At 46.8% G+C, this 24,046-nt stretch overlaps 1 protein-coding gene and 1 long non-coding RNA gene across 2 annotated transcripts; one reads left to right on the forward strand and one right to left on the reverse strand.

Annotated features, from left to right (window-relative positions):
* Positions 1 to 677: 677 nt before the first annotated feature.
* LOC144148404 (uncharacterized) lies at positions 678 to 21,537 on the reverse strand. Its single transcript, XM_077679940.1, has 9 exons — positions 21,405 to 21,537; positions 20,533 to 20,619; positions 20,000 to 20,204; positions 13,671 to 14,161; positions 12,145 to 12,437; positions 4,470 to 4,655; positions 2,467 to 3,297; positions 1,413 to 1,486; positions 678 to 696 (listed from the first exon to the last, which is right to left on the reverse strand). The coding sequence occupies exons 3-9, from the start codon at positions 20,179 to 20,181 to the stop codon at positions 678 to 680; spliced, it is 2,076 nt and encodes a 691-aa protein (XP_077536066.1). The 5' UTR covers positions 20,182 to 20,204; positions 20,533 to 20,619; positions 21,405 to 21,537.
* Positions 5,797 to 11,223, forward strand: LOC144150189 (uncharacterized). The gene is made up of 3 exons (XR_013318452.1): positions 5,797 to 6,047; positions 9,602 to 9,764; positions 10,758 to 11,223. It is a non-coding gene; the product is annotated as an uncharacterized LOC144150189 (long non-coding RNA).
* Positions 21,538 to 24,046: the final 2,509 nt, after the last annotated feature.

The following is a 24,046-nucleotide window of genomic DNA, read 5'->3' on the forward strand; positions in this document are numbered from 1 at the left end:
CACCGCACGCCCCAGAATGAACAACAGAAAGAAGTTGGGGAGGAGAACTTCACACAATGCTACGTCTACGTGACTGTCTGCCTGCTGCACTGAAGCAGCACTTCACAGCAAAATGAAAAAACACGGCACCGCACGCCCCAGAATGAACAACAGAAAGAAGTTGGGGAGGAGAACTTCACACAAGGCTACGTCTACGTGACTGTCTGCCTGCTGCATTGAAGCAGCACTTCACAGACACGGCACCGCACGCCCCAGAATGAACAACAGAAAGAAGTTGGGGAGGAGAACTTCACACAAGGCTACGTCTACGTGACTGTCTGCCTGCTGCACTGAAGCACTTCACAGCAAAACGAAAAAACACGGCACCGCACGCCCCAGAATGAACAACAGAAAGAAGTTGGGGAGGAGAACTTCACACAAGGCTACGTCTACGTGACTGTCTGCCTGCTGCACTGAAGCACTTCACAGCAAAACGAAAAAACACGGCACCGCACGCCCCAGAATGAACAACAGAAAGAAGTTGGGGAGGAGAACTTCACACAAGGCTACGTCTACGTGACTGTCTGCCTGCTGCACTGAAGCAGCACATCACAGCAAAATGAAAAAACACGGCACCGCACGCCCCAGAATGAACAACAGAAAGAAGTTGGGGAGGAGAACTTCACACAAGGCTACGTCTACGTGACTGTCTGCCTGCTGCATTGAAGCAGCACTTCACAGACACGGCACCGCACACCCCAGAATGAACAACAGAAAGAATTGGGGAGGAGAACTTCACACAAGGCTACGTCTACGTGACTGTCTGCCTGCTGCACTGAAGCACTTCACAGCAAAACGAAAAAACACGGCACCGCACGCCCCAGAATGAACAACAGAAAAAATCTGGGAAGGGGGACTTCACACAGGGCTACGTCTACGTGACTGTCTGCCCGCTGCACTGAAGCACTGTCACAGCAAAACGAAAAAACACGGCACCACACACCCGCAAACAAACAACAAACAGGAAGTAGTACCTCAAAACAAACAACAGAAAATGCTGGGGGGTGAGAAGGCGTGGTCAAGGGGCTTGTGTTTTCAGAGAGGAGACGAAGTAAGGAAACAGTTAATGTCCCTGGCCGTGCATCTTCGCATGGGGAACATTTGCGCCAACACTGCGGCAAAGAACATGAGGGCGCTTTCGGGCTGCCTTCAATGCTGCATCGTTTGGTGGTCGCCCAGCCGGCACTCTCTTGGACCCCTTGGTAAGCCCTGGACGGCGCCTCGACAGGGCTGTGGGCTGCACTTTTATAGTACGGCCACGCCTCAATTCGAGGCCAAGTGCCGAATTCATCGCCATGATGGCCCCTACACCACGCTGCTGCTTACACAATCTTTGCAAGCGCATGCTTGCACTTGTCAGGTGCTTTCTGTACGAGTCTTTGTGCCATTCAGCCTCGTGAATTTTTCTCATCTCGGCAATGAGGGCTTCCAGGTTGTGATCTGCATCCTGCACAAACAGTTTCATAAGAAACTTTCACAAAAGTGGCAAAAGGGAGAGGATTACCTGATCTTGAGTAAAATTAGATGGGTTTTAAAGCAATACTTGCTTCCAAAGACAGCAATTTATAACCAGGACACTAATTTTATCGGAGAAATAAATATTTTGCTACAGTACAAAAAATGCTATCACAGCACACGTCAATAGTGTTCGGATTTAATAGACACTTGCTATACGTATTCATTGTATTGAGGAATGGGGTATCGGTATGCGAGTAGTGGACCCTTCGTTCCATAACACCGGAAGATTTGACGGGACCACAAAGACACAATACAACTTAGCAGGCTTCTTGACTTCTTTTTCGTTGTCCCATCTAGTTTTTGGGCTGGTATGCAATAAATGCATAGCGCCAGTGGCTTTTGACTGCAGAAAAATTTATTACATTGCATCATATTTTTATTGACTGTGCTCTGAAAGTATGACACTGCACAACAGCCTTTCACAAATGTACATTCTGCCCAGAGCTGCACGCACGTGCGTTCAAAGATTAACAAGTGGTTTGAAAGCTGCAGTTTGCTTAGCAATTCATTCATACTTGTTTCACATTTGCATGCAAATGAAAAGAACTTGGGGCAAATTCAGCAGAATGGTGTTCAATATAAATAAAAGCGCGAGGGTTCCGGCTAGTTGGTAATCCATTAGCAACACAGCGCGAAAAAAAGACCAAGGAGTGCGTGGGTGGTATCACAACCTAGCGCAACATTGGACATAGGTTTCCTGATAACTGATAGAAAATACTTGAGAGCATAACAGCACATATGGGATAGTGCTTGTCTTGTTTGTGTTCTTTTGTTGCGCTTCAGTGCGTTTTTCGAGCTAGGAAATTTTGTGGCAGTTACCTTTTTGGTGTATTAATTTAGGCTATTTATTGCGGGGACAATTTAATATGCCTAGTGAAATGAGACTGGTTTGTGGAATGGCGCACATACCTTCCTGTCTTGCTGCTGCGAACCTGATGTGGATGGCAGCGCATCACACAAGGCATCCTGTTCCGGTTGCTCCTCCTTGCACGGACTGGCCGCCGGTTCTGGCGGAAAGTCCTGGCTGCTACAGGCCACGGGCTCACCATTCTGACACCTCGCCAAGGAAGCACGTTGGCTTGGCGTCACTTCGTCACCCGATGCCATGAAATAGTCAATGCTCGGGCACTCACTGCCAAGTGCAAGCCACCCCAGCTCATGTCTGTCCTCGGCCGTCAGTGCAGGGCAATTCGGGAAAAGCCCTCCATAGTGCTTGTGCACCAGGGCCTGGTGCTTGCAGAATGCCCCTGAGTTGCCAGCTGGGCACGTGCACAGGCCTGTGTGGCCCCACACCTCGTACCACTCGCCGTTGCCACTGGAGCTGGGTACGGAGAAGCAGCCGTCTCCGAGCACTCGAATGTCCGCTGCAGCCTCTTCAGGCATCCTCTTCAGCAGGCTGTGGTAGAGCAGGTGGTGCGTGGAGACCCGGTTGTTGGCGTGCTTCAGGATGCGGCTCTTGAAGTACTCCTCCATCACTTGGCCAACCGACTCCACAAGTGCCACAGCATTGAACGCCTTCGTCCGCGACAACACAATGTCTTTCAGAATCCTGATGGAGGCTTCTGCAAAGTTGTTGGTGTTGTGGCCTCGTGTAGTTAGGTCTGCACGACACAGCAACAACCACTCCCCCTGCTGCTGCTGCAAGAAGGCCTCGACACGCGCCTTGTAGCCCTCGTGGCTGCTGCCCCGAAGGCCCTCGATGGCTTTGTTGAGGCCCTCCACGCTGGTGGCATACATGATCTGAGAGAACTCAATGCATAAAAAATTAGAACACAAAGCATTCTAGCACATCACACAGACGTAACGGAATTTAGGTGAAAATTTTCTAGGGATTTCACGTTCCTTGAGCATTGACTGCACACACACACACACACCTTTATCTTGACCATACTGATTTTGAAGATGGTGCTTATTGATAACTAATCTATTCATAATACACAAATCTAAGCGACGGGATGTCTAAGCTTCTACTGTAAGTCATATTTTGAACGGCAGGCCTGCTAATAACATGCACATCAGGGCGTTTGTTTTCGAACCCCACGTGCTTGTTTGCCTTATCAAGCGCACATTAAATCATGCACTACATCATACATTCCCAGATACACATAGCTTTGACACAAGTGGCAATATGCACTTGCTTTGGTGATACATATTTGCGTTTGTTCTGACCTCTTTAACCCTAACTTTCCAGGCAGGAATTTGTGGTTTGGTGCAAGTGGTGATATATGTTTGATTTCGCAAAAAGCTTTGTCCTTATAAACTGGTTTTTTCCACATTGCATTTTTTCCTGCATGTGTGGACGCCATAAAATCTACGCCTACATTGTTAGGTAATTTGATAAAAATGCTATGCTGTCTGAATCGAAATGTTAAAAACCATTGCCTGTAGTGTCATTAGGACATTGAGAGTTCATGTAGGCTCAAGTGGGCAAAAGATTACTAATCATAAAACTAAGTTTCGCACTCAACCTTTGAGGCAAGCCAAAGACCTGTATCTAAACCATTACGCTGATACTACTCTCATGAATTTGGCTAGGTTCAACGGCAATGGTTCCATGTTCATTTCCTGCCAGACTTCTTTCTTGTGTAACATCTGCATACTCATTATAGCTTTTTTCAGGTCCTTTCAAATATAAACATTTATACATAAAAACATGCAAACATTAACATCTACAAAGTAAATTTAAAAACTTAAAATTTGTCATTTTAAATGCATAAAGTGTAATGAAATCAGTGTTCTTGCCCGGACTAAATTTTAGCAGCATGTTAACAGCCAGTCCGTAGTACAATGAAAATGTACACTGCTTTCATCATTTGTATAAATGTGCCTAGTTACCTGGAAGACCGTAACATGGCCATGTCATTGCCACTCATGCATTGGTACTGCCACGAAAATACATGGGAAACACGAACCTGCTGAAATTTCGTCATCAAAGCTCTCCTTTGGTCTTTCTCAACATTGTTTCGAGCAGCCGTCAACCACCGCCATTCTGCCTGTGCCACATGAAAATGGCACAGAAGCTGCCTTCCTTCGGGCCAGGTGGTCCTCAGAGCTGCTTTTTCAGCAGCAGAATTGTCTGTCATGAATGCTCCAGGGGCCTATAAATGGGGCAACAAAAATAGCAATGATAATAATCATGTGTATGCACATGATTACGTGTGCAGCTGTCGAAGCGTAAAATTTTAAAATCAAGCGTAACATTTGTGGTGCGCTTATCATTTAAGGTGTGCCTGTGCTTATGAGAAGGCAAGCGCTGCAGGGGGCGGCAGAAAGTTAGATGGGCAGATGAATCAAGAAGTTTGCGGGGATAAATTGGTCACAGTTGGCACAGGACCGAGGTAATTGGAGAATAATGGGAGAGGCCTTTATCCCTGCAGTGGGCGTAGATAGGCTGGTGATGATGGTGATGATGATGATGATGTGCTTATGAAAATGCAATTCAAGCTCCCTTCTTAGGTCAATTTCATTTGCTCTAAATAGGTTTTTGTTATGTTCCTTAAAATTTTTATGGTAATTTGTCCAAAAGGCAGTTGTGTGCCAAACAGCAGGAGAGTGTGCTGCTCCCATTAGCTTTTCGAAAACCACCATTCATTTACAGAACTCATGGAGAGTTACAAACATTTACGTTTTAGTACAGATTAATATATCAGCTACTGAGGTGCCAGTCAGGCTGCAGTACACGAACGTATTTCCCAAAATTGCAAGCTCAAAAGGTTATTAGAAAAACTGGCCATGTATCTCAGCATTTCAGTCTTGCCTGTCGAACAAATAAGCCCCCCCCCCCCTTCCCTCCTATTCCCACTTCATCCTGCTCCTCCCACTTCCCTTCCTCATCTCCACTCCCTATCCTACTCTTCACTTCCCCTTTCCAATCTCCTGCCCTTCACCTCTACCCTTCCCACCATAGCTTCCCACAACGCCCTGTGACCAAAGGATAAATCACAGGAATTTGTAGAATGGAGGTTAGTTTTCCATTAGTTTCTTTGTTCTTCCAGAAATCAGACCGACGTTCAACCTCCTTCCCCCCACCTCGGGGGTTGTCGGCTCGTTCAAATATGAAAGCATTTTTCAGACAAAACGGCAACGTTTGAGCTGATATCTTCTGCAAGACAACACAGTAATAAAAAAAAGCTAAGCATATAAATCTGTGCGCGCATCTGGAAGCGGCGCCACCTATCCACACGAAAACAAAACGCGTAACCAGCACTGTTTGGTCTAGCACTGGATAGATGGCGCCGCCATTGCAAATAGAACTCCTGCGACGGCAGTTTTTTCATTAATTCAAAAATAACCATGTAAGTTTATTTTAGGGGAAACAACCGGCGTCACGTGCAAAGACATGTAAAGAAATTTTCTGTGAACGTGTTGTGGGAACGCAGTGCGCTAGACGAGCTTCAGCCAAGCCAGGTCAAGCGTTCCAAGATGGCGGCGCCCTTACGGACGGTCACACAGGCAATTATATCACGGCGAACGCCGGCGACAGACGGTCGGTAAGGACTAATTATGAACTTGTGAACTATATTTTGTCAAGATTATCTCCACGGTATACTGTGGCACGCTTGTAATAACCCTGCCGCAGTATCGCTGTAGTGCACGCAGAGCAGTGGCGAGGTGTGATTGCGTAGTGCTTGATTTCTTTCCCTAAGGTGACGTTATCATCTCAGTTATGGTCGTGCCTGGCATCAGTTTAGCAGCCCTCAAGTGCTCCATCGCTAGACTTTATTACGACAAATGCAAAAACGTTATTCAGAACAAGTGGTCGAAAAGGGTAATTGTGTTGTTCAGAACAAGTAGTTCAAAAGCAATTTCCTCATCACCTAGCAGACAAACATGCCGCTAATGAGACACATTGTTACTACGAATAACCCAAGCATTCATGCGTGGGTTATTTGTAGAGTTATTAGTGCATTCATGAATAACCCAAGCTTCCAGGCTTTCTTTTAGTGAAGTCAAAGGTAGGGTGCCACGCAATATCTGCCCATAGACGTGTTTGAGACGTGTAAATACTGCCCAAAGGAGGACGCTGAGCTTATGTTGGGTGTTCTTGATAAGAAATAATGCTGGTGGACTGGGTTTGGTATTTAGAAGATAAAGCGCTGTTATTTCTAGCTTGCGAGTTCAAAAAAGATTAAGTACTCATGGCGACATCATTTACACAGGAGCAAAGCACGGATAGTGCTCGAGACTAAGGAACTGCTGCCTTCGTTCGATAACGGTTGCTTCCATGCTGCCATGTGTTTGTTTCTTCACACTAATGCTGCTTTGATTGCTCTAGCATGTACAGCCAACTAAAGAGGGAAGCCTTCTGCTAGGATAGTGGATTCCACACTACGTGACTTAAGGATGAAAATCTCTGTCTCTGCTTTGTGATCTTCAACCCTGCCTTCTGAATGCGCATACATTGTTCCCCTACAGCCTATGATGCCTGTGGGGTTATTACAACAGCCAGGTAAGCCAGTGTGAACACTGTGCCTTGTATTTAATGTTTGGTTCAATGCAAGTGCAATCCCGGTTACGCAGCAGCCTTGTGCCTTAGCCATGTGCCTTCATTAAGCCTTGCTGCACTCTGTGCAGCAAAGTGTTTAGTCCGTCCATTGGGACACCTTGTGGGCAACAACAGTTGGTGCAGTCAATGAGGTGGAATTGTAAAATACTGGATATTGGCAGCATGACCCGGTATAATGTCTACTTGGGAAGGTCTGAATAGTGCAGGTGTCCTCATTCAGTTGCAGGAGCTTTTTGTTGCCTTTGAACCTATAGAAGCTTGACTGTTGTGCCGACGGCACATTGGGATGCCTGTCCGGTATTAGGTGGTGGCTGAACCATTTGCCAAGGGCCTTTCAGCTGATGCCAAATAGCTTTCGTCAGCGTAGTTGTACGTTGTTTTATCATACTGTGCTAGCATTCGTTGTCGGTGCTCGTTGGCGCACCAATTAGTTTAGGCACTTTTTTTGCTGCAGCTGTCACCTTCCAAATGATATTAAGGGCATTTTCACCTCATTCACCCTTTCTGTTAAAGCTAGCGATCAAGCGAACTCCTTTCTTTCCACTTCTTCCTCACAATTTTTGCGTGATGCTTTCCACCTCAAAGAATGCCAAAAGCTCTCTTTTCAGTGTTAGGCCCTAGTTCATAATGTTCATGCGTATTGAAACAACAGCAGTTGGTGACCTTAGGTTGTCCACATAGAGCCCTCAGCCTGACCATAATACAGTGGAACCCCATTACTACGTTTTCCACCGGACCGGGAAAAGAAAACGTAACAGCTGGGAAAACGAAAGAGTGAGGAAAGCCACGAAAATGGGTCGGCGTCTTACTGGCGTCATTAAAGGAGTACTGAGACGAAATTTTGTTGTGTTGTTTTTTTCGCTGCTATGCATGCCTACCAGCCCACTAATCATAGAATGACAGATTAGACGGTCGAGCGCAGTGTAAACATTCATTTACGGCATCGTTTATTCGTGTCAGTTTCGGTTTCGACAAAACGAACGCCGAGCGGCCGCCATGACAGGAGGTATCACGTGACGTCACCATTCTTGCCGTATCACTGCCGCTCTGGTAGTGTGCGCGCACTCAGACCGGCCGAGGTCTTCACCGTCCCCACAGGCCCGGGCAGCATGACGTCAGTCCCAAAATCATGACGTGTACACACGCCCGAGCAGCGTGCGCCAACCACAGCCAGTGCGTCGGCTTCGTCACGGGAGCCCCAACGTCGGCAGTTTGGGGCAAGTAGCAGATGATGTCATGTCAGTCCGCTCTGGGCTTTCTCGTGCGGGCGAAGATTAAAATGGATTTTAAATACGCTTCACTGAACGGTTGCTGTTGAAACTTGCTGGGAGATATCTCCTGATAAAAAGGAAGCATTCTACATAGTTATCTCAGCTTTGAAATTTCGTGCCAGTACTCCTTTAAATGACCCCCTATCTGGAACTCCATTGTTGCCCACTTCATTTCTGCCCGTTCCACCAAACGTAGGGGTGTTTTTTTGCATTTTTCATGTGCACATTCAGTGTTGCCAAGAGCAATTAAGACGGGCGTCAAGTCATGATAGTCGTCGCAAAATCATTGTACTACTCGCTCGTCGTCACCTTACTCATGAAGGTCGACAACAAAATCGAGCGTCGTGAAATCCCCGTACCACGTGCTAGCCGTTCCGACCGCCTGTATGGGTGGTGTAGAAAGTGCAGTTTGCAGAAAGGCGGTGTAGAAGGACTGGCACAAGTGACGGTATGGGTGGTGTAGAAAGTGCCGAGAGTGGCAAGGAAGGAGCAGCAGACGATGCATCGAGACCGATCTCAACGGTACCGCACCGGCAGCAGCATCGGCCCGTGCCGCGGTACTGGAAGGCCATGCTCTTTGCCAACTGACCCAATCTAAAAACGCTGCACGGCACCATTACAACAGTGCGGCGGCGTTAACATCACGCACTTCCGGCGTTCCGAAGTAAAACTTCTGTTGTAAGCTCAGTGATGATCATAATAGCACTTTCGACAGATGGCCATCTAGTGACTGCCTCTCCAACTCGCTTGCAGCTTCTTGTAGGTTGTTTAGTAACAAATCCTGGCCAAGACTCATCAAAAGCCAAAATGGCGGTGCCCAAGCCGCTTTGGAGTGTCAGGTTGCGACGCATTATACGGTAACAGGCCCACAGTTGCGACGTTACAGCGGGGTTCGCAATATGTTATATCCTATGGGAGCTATGCCGGGACCGATGGCACACAACGTAACAGCCAGGAAAATGCAACAGTGAGGAATGTAACAGCGGGGTTCTACTGTATTCCCTCACAACCGGCCTTTCTGGCATATAAAAAGTATTTGCCCAGTGCATCAGACCTACCCACCCCTCCCTATTGACACACCATGGCCTCTAGGCCCATGTGAAGGCAATGGTATCATCCACACGAGCCTAGTTTGCCGTGCTATGCCATCTGTAAACCAGACATGCACTTATGTTACGGAGGCACCTCTTCCATTTGTTTTAGGAGAGCTCAGCCCTAGGCCCTTGTCTTTGTGTTGCCCCACCGTCTTGCCTGATCATCTACACAGACTCAACACAGGCTACTCGAGAGATGCGGCGTGTACACAGCACATTGAGCATTACATTCGACGTGCACCGGATGCTGAAATCGTTCCCGTGCCCTGTTTGCATCCTCTGGACATGTTGCAGCACACCTGCCCACTTGGAGGCCAACTTGGCTGCTCATAATCCGTAAGCTACGGACCCGCTCCCGCTTCTGCAGCTGTCACTGCAGGATGCTCTTCTACTTAAAGGGCGGACAACCGATTTTTGTCGTGCATATGCTCTCTAGCTCGTATAAAAGCCAGCATTTGATATAGCCCGGTAACCACAAGAAATTTCTAAACAAATTGGCGGAAATAATTTTAATTTGGCAGCAAACTTCCTGAAATCGGAAGGGTGGCGGTTCTCGAAACTTGACACTACAATATGTGTCCCCGTCACGTGACCTGAAAACCTAGCTGCTACTGTAACTGCTGAAACGTTTATTCACTTATTGAAAACCTTTTCACACAAGTATTTGTAATAGTTAAAATTGTATATGTATTTTTAAACACTATTTTGTAAATTTTTGAGACACGCTACCCGCCGCCGCTGGGTTCCTCTCAGTGTGGATAACTGAGCATCCATGCTCAGAATCAATGGCAGCGTTCAGTAAACAGACCCAGTGAAGAAGCTTTGATGATTCTGCCTGAGTCAGGGACTTTCTTCTGCCAAAATATTCAATTTCAGTTTTCAAATAATCCAACGGAAGAAAAAAAGAAAAGACAAGCCTGGGGAGAAGCGAACTTCTGACCCCCACAACGTGAAGCCAGATTCTACCTATTGTCCATCCCAGCAGATGGCACCTTCGTGCAAAATAGACTGGTGAATTAAAAAAAGCACATAAAGGAATAAGGAAGCCTGCGATTCACACTTTTCTTTAACTGGGGACGAATTTTTAAATATCGCTTTTCATCTGGCATACAGACAAAAGTATGTTGCCACGCTACTGTGTGTCATGGTTGCTAGCATTATTTTTGGGAGGACACATACGGTTCGTAGATCTAAAAAATTCCGATTTGAAAAGTTCTAGGGCGTTATCGGCAAAACCGTTTATCGTTAAGGTGCTTTAAGTGATGCACTTTCATTTGGGATAGAGAATATATACTCTACAAAAATTGGTTGTCTGTCCCTTTAAAACAGCCTCTCTTCGGCACTCCACGTGTGGCCGTCTTCCTCTGCATGGGGCTGACTTTCCTGGCGGTTGAACCCACCGTGAGGTGGTCACGCTCTGGAGAATTTGCTTGGGTGTTCATGCAACGTGGACTTCTAGCCTTGTGGTGACTAATTCAACTTGCCCCTACCGCCCTACTTCTGCTGCGGAAGCGACATTGGACCACCCCCTGGGGACATGCCCAGGACTCCAATCAGCCCGAACCCAGCACTTGGTAGCCCTAGGAAATCGCCCAGGCCGTCCACCCGATATTCATTAGTGGACGCATGGTCAGCTTTACAAGCTGCTGTAGGACTATCTTGCTGCGACTGGCCTATACAGCATTCTGTGGTGCATAAAGCCACTTGCCTCCAGTTTCTTTCCAATTTTTTTTAACCTTCCGTTACTTTCATGCCCTGTGGCAAAATGGCGCAATAAAAAACAAGTCTCTTTCTAGACTACTGTGAGGAACATCTTTGCAAATTGGGGCGCATCAAGCAGTCATCGCTGCTTCATGCATGCAGGCATGTCAGAATATGCACTCGATTTCAGCACCACCTCTGCTACAGAAAGTGGCACCATTGGTAACCATGGCACTGCTCTTGACGGCAAAAATATGAATGCTCTCATGCCAACATTCCCTGTCGTGTGTAAGCCGAAAATGGCGAAAGAGCCACATCCCTGTTGCTCTCTCCTGTTCCTAGATTTTGCATGTGCTCCCGGCTTGGGCAGTCACCCGATTGGCAGCGCCACTTCGTGGAAACTATAAGAAACAATTCGCAGGGTTTGTCTAGCCGTTGTGAGGTGGTGCTCCTACATGTCCATGTTTTCTTAGTGTTTGCCTGTCAAGCTGCATGTCGTGCCCGAGTGGAGACATAAGGGCAGACGCCCATTTATTACAGATGTTGGCACTGGCTTTTCTTTGCGAGTCACTGCTATATTGTGCAGAAAATTAGACCTACCAGCACGTGCCACCCGGTCAAGTTAGAATTATGCACCCTCCAGTGTCAAGATATCAGTCAAGACACATACTTAAATTACATGTACTTCTGTCCCTCCAGGTGGTTCTTTCCCTTAATAACAATTTCAATTTATCGTCTTTTGCACTTGAAGAAAATGGCTGACCAATAATGTTGCCCTTTGACCAAACTTGGCAGTAAATGTCTGCTTTGGTTGAAAGCTCAAAAAATAAGAAAAGAATTTTGCACCATGCCCTCATGATTGTACTGGTCCTTTTCCCTGTGCATTGTTTTTATAATCTTTCCATTAGGTTCAGCAACACATGCTTATTGACTTGTGACATAGATTTGACAACCCTTTCAAAAAGAAAATGACAAGACATTGTCAGTGAAAGCACCACACGTGCATGTCACTTACGCTGAGTCCGCCGAAGCACAGTGGGTAGGCCTCCTTGAGGAGTGCAAATGCTGTGGCGTAGGCCTCGGCTGTCTGGGCGTTGTGGAGCAAGACAGCTATGGGGACTGCCCCAGCACTCGTTGCAGCCAGCAGAACTGTGACTGTGGCATGTGTCGCATCACAGGATGACGTCGAGTCAACAAAAATCAGTTCGCGTGCTGCGTGGAGTTGCTGGGCCCGCCTCATAATTGGCGTGGCAACAAGGACTGCCCAGGAGGCGCCATCCTTGGTGCGGTTCAGCCGGACATCAATCCCTGCATAAAGATAAGAGTAGATGACGAGCAGGTAATAACACCGTGCAGTTTTAAATAATAAGATTTATGCAGTTATAGGAGTCACCAAAAGCATGAATCCCTTGCCAAGGAGTCCTGCTACAGATACAGTAGACTAGGGGTTCTCAGGCATGTTGGTCCGAGGGAACCCTGCAAAGCTCCACTAAGTGCCAAGGAACACCCCCCCCCCTCGCCAATTTATTGCTCTTGAATGTTGACTTTACACGACCACATAAGCTTGCTGCACCTATCTCCAAACAGGAGAAATCCGCATCGGGGTAATATAAGGCCAAGATTCAAGTGCAATAGTTTAACCACGCGGCCCGCTTTCGGAGTCTGGCTGCCTACAAGCTGCTGGCGGTATTTATTGCGCAGCTCGCACATTTGTGTTATGCACCGAGATGCGCTTACTGACAATTGGGCATGAGTAATGGAGGTTGCTTAGATCAACTGCACCTTGGGTTCGCCATATAAGTTACTTGGCGAGCGTGGAACAAGGAAAAATTTATCGGTGGCTCACAGAACCCCGAGGAGGAGCCTGCGGAACCGACTTTGAGAAACCATGCTAGACCATGCAGCAATTGGAATCGGCCTAGAGGGACCTGGTGTACCCTTTGCCAATGCTATGGAGCAAACAGGGTTGCATAGGGACAGTTAGTACTCTCCCGCATCATTTTTGTCGATGTGATTAGTATGTTGAGCTATTTCTTAGTATGTACAGCTATTTCATATAAAGAAAGTGCATGTTTGTATCTCTCCCCCTCAGTCATTTGTTATGCTGGAGGCAGTAATGCAATGGCGGTTCAAATTATGCGCACATTAGCGAACAGTTTATGATTCAACACATTGACAAACAATATAGTGGTCGACTTGAAATTTCAGCTTGAACAAAAAACTATAGGACTTAGGAAGGAAACACAGACACAGTCCTTCCTAAGTCCTATCGTTTTTTGTTCAAGCTGAAATTTCAAGTCGATATGGAAAACCAACTCGCCCAAACCCAAGCAATTCTGAATATAGTGGTAACATACCATGTTGCATTTGCAACGAAGTTCTCTAATCTCCTTGGCTGCGTTCTCACAGCCTGCCTATGGCTGCCGTTAACACGAGCAGGAACTACATGTGCTATGCTGAGCAGAGTTGAACAAAACTTCTTTTTTTTTCCTCCAGTGCCACATTCCGTAGCTGTGGCACAAGTTAACACAGCATGCTCACCTTGCTCTTCGTATGTTGGCATCTTCTCTGCCAGCTTGTCCAGGGGGTCCACCTGCTTGCCAAAATTCTCCTGCCGCCAGAGTCTGTGCCAGTAGTAGACTGCGGCTGGCAGGGGGTTGAGAGCAGCATTGGCCAGCAGGGTGAAGCCTCCCTCTTGCACAAGGAGCTTGCTCTCGTGGAGCCGGATGGCTTCCGCAGGGGACATGGCGTCTTCGAAGTAGCCCACGAATGTCTCCTTGGTCGTGGTGGCGGGACCCAGACGCCGCAGGGCATCGGCAGATGTGGTGCTATGGCTGTGGCCCTCTTGGTGCCACAGCCTAATCACTGCAGGCAGGGGGCTCGGCCTTCTCAAGAAAGGATCGTTCTTTTTTGTGTGCCTGTTCGTTTTTTTTATTTTTATATCTATCTTAGCCGGGCAAGAGGCACCGCTGCTGCCAGATGGCTTCTTTCGTGCGTTCTGTTTACAACGCCATGTTTTATGGAGCACCATCCTGAAAAGAAAAAAAATGAAGAAAAGATTACAGCAGCATGTGTAACTGAGGAGGCATGTGGGGCAAATCATGCCTCCACTGCACCAGTGAAAAGCTTTTGGTAGCGTGTGTTCCTTGAGTGTCTGGGTCATTTCTGAGCTGCGTGCCCCTGTGCTTGAAACGGTGTTGTAGGAAAGGGAGCCATGGACTCGGTTACGCTGTGTGGCTCTCCTACATTTATTCAGGTGCGTAAGGCCCGGCCGGAACTTAGATAGCGGCGTAGACATGCGACCGGCCCTGGAGCACAGTCCTGTTCATGATGAGGATAGTGGCGCTGCAAGCAGATGATGATGCACCACTACAAATTAAAGCAGTACAGTACTGACACTGCAGTATGACTTCTAAAAATTAATGCGGTGCACTTTATGAAGATGTCAAGATGCCTTCCTGCGGTGATGGGCATAGAAGTTGCTTGGAACAATTTAAAGCAGTATCATTGCCTCAGCTTTGAGCAGCCAGAAAACAGCTTGGGCCAGCTGTTCTGTGACATAAAACTAGCTTAGAGAGGCATTTTGCAAAAACCTTCCAGCTTGTCAGACTCAAAGCGGTCTGCCCCTTTCCCTCTCAGCAGCATGTATATTAGTCAAGAAGGAAACCAACAAGCACATTCACTGCAAAAATAGCCACACAGTCAACATTTCAGGGGGGCTTGTGGCATCTTTTGGTCCCTTCAGCCTTACCACCCCCACCTTTGGGCAGTTTCAGAGTGCCTCAATTCAGAGACTAGTTTTTAATTGAAATAAAGGGGAAACAGGTATAGCTGGTCTCAAAAGGTGGCCTCTTCATTCCTTTGAAGCACACGACAAGGCATCAAAATAGTGACAAAGACGCAAAGAAGTTAGGTGTGCCCGACAGCACCCAGCATCCTGCTCCTGGGCTTTTAGCGGCCAAAGCAGAAACTGATACCATGAATGAAGCTGTAGATCATCAGTGGCAACACGTCTTAACTAATTAAATATAGTTTTATGGGTTAAGACGGACTCGTAAAATAGTGTCTACTCCTTTAAAATATCGAACAATTTTTACAAAATCTCTTGGCTTACTGATAATTTAATAAAGTTCGCCTTTTGCAGAATAAAAAAAAATGCTCATCACGTTGTGTCTGGTGTAACCCCATTTAAAATCTTTTTTTTGCTTGCAGTGTCAGACATAAAATGTATTAATAAGGTATAGGTTTGGGCGAAGTGGGTGTATCATGTCGATTACTTTCTTCCTTGTCATCTTTTTGTGCAGTGAATGTTTATTATGAAATATGTGCTGTTAACAAGGGCTTTCCTGGTAGTTTACAAAAGGTATTATAAATGGGCCATGAAGACAAAAAGCAAGTTCTGTTCATTAAAACTACTGCTTTGTCTGAAAGTAATGCTAGTGCCACCTTTGCAGTTGAGATGTAAACGCTGAGGAAACAGTGGAGCTGGCAGTCTTCACTAGCTCTAACTTGGCTTTTCACAGGTATGCTTATCGTAACGGTCACTGATGCCGTTGAGTGCATGCCGCATCCCTCAGCTTGGAGAGCACCTGCATGTCGGATCTTATGTCGTCGCTAGGCACAGCCAATCCTGATGCACGCCTCCCCCACCCGAACATCTGTGCCGTGACACGCATTCCCCGCACCTGCTTGCCAGCTCCTTTCTTCCACGTCACTTCCCCTCACACTTGTTGGCTTAGTATTTTCCTCCTCTCCACTTTGCTGCACTAATTATTGTGAAACGCCAGGCAACGCCCGTGCTTGAACCCAAAGAAAATGCTAAGTGCCCGAAACGAACGTGATGATAGCGCGCAATCGGATAGAGAGAGAAAGACAAGACTTCTTTATTGAGCTAGGTTTGAGGGGGGGTGGTTCCTTATTTCAGGTAACTGTGTGCCGTCACAGCCATCTGAAGTTGATCACAAGGTAGGGAGCTAGACAGCAGTATCTCCCACTGCTCCAATTTCATTGCACGAGGGACCCAGGTTTGATTCAGAAGACGAAAAGCATTGAGGCATGCACTCCCAACCCCTGCTCGCGGGCTCCTTGCCTCCTGGCCACTTTCCCTCACACATCTGGCTGTAGCACTTTCCTTCTCTCCATTTTGCTGCGGCAAGTTTCGAACCCCACCAGGCACAGAGGTAACTCGAGCTTAAGCAGCTCCGCTGTTAAAAAAGACGAGGAAGTGGCGACTTCCGAGCAACTTTCTGACATGTCTCTACGACATCGTGGAATCTTGTTTGTGCGATCGGTGGGTAGCGACCACAGCCACTGGCAAGAAATGTGACTGGCCGCTTGTAGTGGGTCGTGTTGTTCTGTTTGGTTGTACCATGTGAATGCTAATGTGCAGGCAACATGACTCATATTATGTCACTTTAGTGCAAAATTTGAAAGTTTTCCAATATTTCTCGCCTTTTTTATGTTAAAAAGCATCTTTTATGGCTGGAATAGAGCTGTGTTACTAAAGGTCCCTTTTTCAAATTCAATAAAGTTGAATTTTGTCGTCATGGCCCCTTTAAATGCCTTAAGAAATTTTGTCTTGTGTCCCTGGTCTACCACTTTCAGCCGACAATGTTGGGTAACAGGGCACAGATTGGTTTTTATAGTTCAGTAAACGACTGGAAACAAACAAAAAAATAAATCCAGGGAAGCTTGCACTCATGCACAAGACTGGGAGGGCGAGGCTGTTTTAGGTGAGCATTGCCGGGCACATGGTTAAGTTTCAGTATTGTTGCTTATTTGCATAGGCGTGGTGCTAGCAATTGTCGCCATGTGCATTGAACAGGTTTTTGTTGTCTTTGCGGCGAGTGGTGGATGAAAAGTCATTCTCAGCATCGTAGACTTTCATCAGCTCTTTGTCATCGACTCGAGTCAGCGGTTGGATCTGTAAGTCGTCTCGGGAAGGACTGGGCACACTTGTAGCAATGTCTCTCGTGATCCATAATGGCTTCTACAAAATGCGGTGGCCACAGTGGTCTCTCCCAAGCCGCATGTCTTTTAAACACTGCTACGTGCAAGGGCTCTTTTTACTGAGCTTGTGTGCACAACAACATGAGGACAAATGAACGAGGGGTGTACGCTATGACGTGTCTGTCATTTCGAGCAAGTGTTGCCACAAATAGAATGAACACTGGAGATTTTTTTTTTTTCGCCCTCTCTTTCAGCCAATCTCTCTCAGTGGGTATGCACTCTGGGAGTTTTTTGCAACATGGGAATTAAGGCCAGTAACTACAGCTTTGCAGTTAAAAAGTTGATTTGAACAGACTGGACTAGGAAAATGTTTATTTATATTTTGTTAGTCGTTGGGTGGCACCCCACTTGGGTTCCTGTGCCACGTGCTGCAGCTCACGATGGGGTCAGCACGGGCATTTACAACTGGTTCAGGGCTCCAACGGCCTCTACTGCTTTATGTGCCCGCTGGGTCAGACCGATCTGGTCATCACAGCACTTGCTGGCCAGCAGTGCCACCCATTGCTCCGCATTAGGGTTTCCGATTTTGGGGACAGCCATTGTGCTTTGGCATTCCCATGCGGTGTGGATTTTTCCTGATGGCCCAGTGGGCATATAGTGTAGGGTAAATTGTACTCAGCGTGTTTAAAGGAGCCATGAAGACAAAATACAAGCTGGGTTTATTAGAAAGACTGCTTAGTTCCAATAACAATGATACCAATATCATCGCAATCTTTGAACGAATAACGGAGATATGAAAGAAAACGTGTGAAGCAGTCGCGGCCCCCTAGCCAATTTCCCAAGCCAATTTTCTATGACGTCACGGAACCTTGTTTGTGCGATTGGCGGCCGCCTAACTGAGCCGTCGTGATGACACATGACTGGACGTCTGTAATGGGGCCTCTAGTTCCATTTGACCGCATCACTTGAATGCTAAAGTGCAGTTAACGCACTGAAAATTGTGTTTTATTGTTGGCCCGCATGACATCATTCTTGCTCATAACACGTCAATGTGGCGCCAAATTTGAAAGTTTTTAAATACGTCTTGCTTTTTTTTTTTTGGTTAAAAAACATCTTTCGGGGCTGTAATGGAGCTGAGTGAGATACTGAATCCTAGTTCTTTCAAATTAAACGAAATTGTATTTTCTCTTCATGGCTCCTTTAAGTTTGAGAACGTACTTGTCTGCGGCTGTCTCCAGTTGGTGGATTCTGCCCTCGTGAGGGATTCGTGTGGCACAGGGTATCTTTTCCTGATACCACGGTAATATGCTGCCCTGGGGAGTGGCATGGGTTCTTCAAGGTCCCAATCATCAGGTGCTTGGTTTGCAGTATATTCCCGAGTGTGCTGGGCCCCACAGGCTCCTGTGTTGTATCTTAGGTGGATGCTGAGGTTGTTGGGGTACACCGCCTTTAGTCTGGAAGAGTACAGCCTCACAAATTTTTAATAATATAGCAGGAGCGACAACTGATCGGCATGTCAGCACCTTATCACGGTGTTCCCTGGCCAAACAGGCGAGAGTACGCGCATGCGCCTAAAACTATCTGTTGTGGGAGTGTCATCTGCTATGCTGTTCTCCTCAAGACAACACACCCCCTGATTTTTCTTATCTTGCAAGGTCGTTTCGGTACCGCAAAAAGTAGCTAAGCACTGTGTTTTATTGTTATCAGATTTCTTATTCATCACATTATATTGCAAAGCAGCCTATGGCTATTCCAGCCATAACACTGGTCCTGTTCTACTTTTATTTATCTTTTCCATGACATTCCTCACGCTAGGAGGGGGCAAATGACCCGGAAAAAAAAAAATCACACGCACATTTGATATGCCCATGTGCATCCAATAACCACGGTTTCTCATGAACAGTTATTCACATGCAGTGGCAGGGAGTGTACCACTCTCAAGGAGACAGCATAGCAGACGGTACTCGTACAGCCAATAGCCCTATGCGCATGTGCGTACTCTTGCCTATTTCGCTGCTGATAAGGCGCTAACATGCCGATCGATCGTCGCTCCCGCTATATTGTTAAAAATTTGGGAGGCTGTACACAAAGTGTGCGGTGGCTTACTTGTCTGGTCAGAAAGTGTCTACAAGTTTTTTTGCAAATGGGAAATTGGTGTGAATGGCCCGTCCATAAATGTTCTGCTGCTTCTAAAGCGACAGCTAGCTCCTTGGCATCTGTCACGGTACGATGACATAGCGAGCCACAGGAGCTAATATGGAGGTTTGGGTGTATGACTACAGCTACCCTCCGTCCTTTCCTTGGATCTTGTCCATGAGCATCAAATGCAGAAGCTTGTGTGAAAATTTGCTTCGTGTAAATATCTGCTGTAAGACTAACAATATCAAATTAAAGGAACTAACAAACTTGCAGGTTATGGTGCTCTTACAAGTTTGGCAGTTCTCTTTCTTTAAGGGGCTCTCATGTCATGAGAAGATGACACTAGGGCAGTGAGGCATAGCACTGAGCTAGCCTCCTCCTGCGAATGTATGTGCAACCCTCCTCCGCCACATACACAAAGCTGTGTGTGGCACGTAGCTTTGCTTCAGTTCTTTGATGGCTGACAGGTGAATACATCTTTTCACCTTTAACCTTGGTTTGGGGAACTTGTCCTACCGCAATGTAACAACGTGTAGCTTGGTTTTGAAGTGTGCACTAACGTGACAACACTGTTATTCTGACCCAATCACCCGCACATATACTTTGTTTGTCATGGTGTTTTCGAGAGGAATGGGGTGGAACACAAAATGTAGAGCTGCGGTGTTTTCAAGTTGGACGATTACCACAACACTCCTCAAAAAATGTGGGGCACCCATCTGCATGTGCACTATGGTCTTTCAAAGAAGCAGAATTGTGATCCCGCTAGTTATTACAATTCTCACTTTTGACACCTTGCTGTTGACTGCACAGACTCCACAATCCATGATGTGTTTGTCCGGAGGCCATACTCCTCCACCCAGTGGCAAGCTGAGCCTTCATCTTGCAGGTTGGCGCGCAAAACTTCGAGCTCACTGGATGAAGATGCGTCATCTCTGATGCACTCTGGTGGCTCCGCTGTAGACATTATGCCAGCAAATGGTGGCAAGCCTGCAAAAGAATGCAAGCATAACAGCTTTGAGGCACAGATATTTATTACAAAGCGCCCAACTATCAGTGATACCGGCAGGTAGAACTTTGTTTAAAATGTCTGCTCAAATGTGTATAGATAGGACAACACAAGGAACCACAGATAGCTTGCCCTGACGTCGGCATAGCTGCCATGTTTGTGATTCACAAGCACAGCGAGAGGCTGCACTTTTATCCAATGCTCTTATGTCTGCAAAGGCACTATATTTTGTGTTGCTTGATGGCATTGACAAGTACTGCCAAAACAGGGACGCCCCATAAAAGGAGCGCAGGAACCAGTCGCACACACCTCGTGCCAGCTGGGCCCTGAGGAACCACGTGCACTAGGTGCTCATCATCCGTAGGGCCTCTCTCTGCCCACCGATACGGGCACCACCTGAAGGAGAGGAGTTCAAAAAAATGCATCCATCATGAAAAATGCAAGCATCACCTCGCCAAAATACAAGTTACATGTAGATTCACGCCTATACAGTGCATGTTTGTCGAGCAGAAACATTGCACTGCTTGGATCGTTCAAAAGTGTAACAAATATCAAAACAAGAACTTCCCTGCAGGTTTGCCATTATTTAGGCCAAGCTTGAAGCTTCAATTGAACCACAGCGGCTCAAATTCAATTAAGAAAGGGGCCGGGAGGGTGCATTAAATGAGATGAAGTGGTTTCATGTATTGAAAAATTTAAGTCTCCTTGGCAGGATGCCTGACTTGCAACGTCGGAAGCTGTGCTGAAAGTGACTTCCAGGGTAGTCACGTTGGCATCATAGCTAACAAAATTAGAGGATCCTCTTAATGAGTTTTCTTAGTGCCTAAAATTAGCCGGCTTGTAAAACTCGATGCACGTTTTTTTTTTTTTAATTAAGACACCGGCACTGCACAGCTCCAGTTCACGAGTGCGTGTACAGAAAACAGCAGAACAAGCTGAGATCGCATTTCAGCTTAATAGTCCGTTCGCGCTGACTCGAGATCATCTTCGTAACCACGCGCAAAGAAACCAGTGTTTTACGCCGTGCAATATCTGATCTACATTACAGACATCCACACTACGCTGCCCCCTTCCGTGCGCGCAAGGACGAGAGAAATTTCACGAAAACAATTCATCAGCACACTGTGATTATAACAGTTCAGCAGCAAGCCAAAATGGCAGTGTGAGGAGAGCGCACTCACCCTTCGTTGCAGCACTGGGCGCTACTCCGACGGTGGCTCTACGGCTCTACTCCGATGACTTCCCCAGACGTAACTAGCGGCGATATCGCTCCTCGATACTCGAACGCTCACGTGCGGTCTAAATCGCGCGCTCCATGCAAACTCAAAGGATGCCGTCGCTCGGCGCTCCACCGCTTCCGCGAAGTAGTAGAAATATCGCAGCGGCAGGTTCGCTCCCCGAATAGTCACTTTTCGCTTAGTTCCGGAATCGGGCAGCCGCGGCCGCTCCAACATCCCTGACGCCGAGAGTACGGTACCTGCCGGCGTTGCTATGTGTGACGTTTCGGCGTCGCTCCTCTGAAACCAGCCAATCCTGTGTCGGTATGGTTGCTATGCGCTGGGCTCCCTGCATTTTAGAAATAAGCGTCCCGGCCGTCCGTCCGGCCACCCCGCGTTGCACCACGCACACAGTCCACCGGGCCGCGCGTCTTCCGAGAATTCGCGGGGCGCAGCCTTCGGTAGGCCGCGGCACTCTCGCCCACCTCTCTCCCCGAAACACATGGCACGGCCGCTGGATGAGAGCGCAGTCAGTGCGCCTCTCATCCAGCGGCCGTGCACATGGCCAGCCGACCCGGGTACGACAATGGCGGCGAAAACCTTCCCTCGCTACGCGGTACGCCTTTTCTCGGCCCTAAAATGGCGAGCGGCAAGAAAACCCGTCAAGGAGGGACATGAATTTCGCGACAGAGGGGCTTTTACGTGTGTTTAGGTTTCATGGAGTTACTCAAGAAGACCATCCACATGGCCGTTACTGTTCTCGTTTAGTAATTAGTTAATCAGCAGAAACCCTTCCCGTTGCGATAAATTTGCATACACAGTGCAGCCCACATTATATGTTCAGCAAAACGAATCTTGTTGGTCACATGTAATGCATGTGTGCTGTACTTAGCTTTTTGCAGTTCTATCTGTCATAAGCTTTTGTGCAACGCTCCCTTTTCTGTGAAATTGGCGTCAGACTAGAGAGGACATTCTGGTAGGTTGAAGAAGCGGGCTTTCAGTGCAGCCGATGTTCCGGTGTCTGTAAAGGAGGTATACATGCCCTTAGAAACATTGGGGATTGGCGTTTCGGTGAGAGTCAGTTGAAGAAGCGGTGTATGGTAATAGCTTAGGTATTGGTGCATTGCTTCCAGCTTTGATGTTATTGCGTATGTCATGTTATGTTTTATTCATGTTGTGGGACTGGATTCCCATTAAACTGTTTTAGTGGAGTGAGGTTTTTCAGGATTTATCGGTGGCTGTGAGTCCCAACATTTATTCATGTGAGTTCAGGGTTCATATACGTGTGGGGTGTACCTACATTGTACTCATGCAAATGTGCGAACGTTTTTTTAGAGTGACCTTTATATATAAATGTGTATATTTTTCAAGTAGTGGGCCTGCTAGATGCCGCACATTTATTTGTTTTAGATTTTGCCGAAGAGCACAAGTTGCTGAACGGGCTTTATACAGGGTGTCCCAGCTATCATGCACCAAGATTTTAAAAAAGAGAAATTGCGTAACTCGAAGAAAACGTAGTGCATAATGTTTGTAGTACTGTGAAGAAGCGGAGAGTAATTTTTTCGCTAATGAGACTTCATTAATTAATTGTAATTAATTATCTAACTGGAGAAATACTGTCCTAATCACTAAAGTGTCTATGAGGCACTTGTAGGTAATCACGAGGGGCATCTAACTGCGCTATTTTCAGCGACGAACTAATTGCGTACTCATTTATTCTGACTGATAAAGGAAACCCGCGAAATATGAAAAATACCACGTGACGACGCTTACGCGCGCATTGTAAAGCAGCGTCCCCAAACAAAGCTGATTGAAAGCAACTGCTTCGCGTGTTACCCGCCCGAAGAGACAGCGCATCACCTTGATAATAGCATGCATGGAAGGAGCAGTTGCAGCAAGATTCGCGGGACGCATGTGCAGATAAGGAACAAACTCGGTCGCGATTTCTTCTTTCTTTCTTTTGTCTATTTCATTCTGGCTAACTCAGAGGCAGCCTGTTTGAGGGCGTTGCTTTACGGTGCGCGCGGAGGCGCCGTCACGTGGTATTTTTCATATTTCGCGGGTTTCCTTTATAAGTCAGAATAAATGTGTACGCAATTAGTTCATCGCTCAAACTACCGCAGTTAGATGCCCCTCGTGGTTACCTACAAGTGCCTCATTGACACTTTAGTGATTAGGAAAGTATTTCTCGAGTTAGATAATTAATTACAATTAGTTAATTCAGTCTCATTAAAGAAAAAATACTGCCCGCTTCTTCACAGTACTGCAAACATTATGCACCTGGTTTCTTTCGAGTTACACCTTCACTCTTTTTTTAAATCTTGGTGCATGATAGCTGGGACACCCTGTATATTGTTTTGCAGTTCATTTAGTTAATAAATGCGCTGCAATAAACGCAAAAGAAAAATTTTCGCTGGCTGTCCCCCTTGTCCTGATAGAAATAGCTGTGAAATTGTACTGTGCTGCATTTTGCAACATGGAATCCTTTAGTTTTGGATACTGTGCATGAGTATCTTATACGTACGAAATAAGGGAAAATGAAATTAGGTAATCATTACTTGTATAAAATCTGATTTTAAAGGACTCTGCCAGACGTGCCATCACAG

Source organism: Haemaphysalis longicornis, unplaced genomic scaffold, assembly GCF_048455015.1.
Source record: "Haemaphysalis longicornis isolate Haplotype H1 unplaced genomic scaffold, Haemaphysalis longicornis Haplotype H1 scaffold_8, whole genome shotgun sequence".
Classification (NCBI taxonomy): domain Eukaryota; kingdom Metazoa; phylum Arthropoda; class Arachnida; order Ixodida; family Ixodidae; genus Haemaphysalis; species Haemaphysalis longicornis.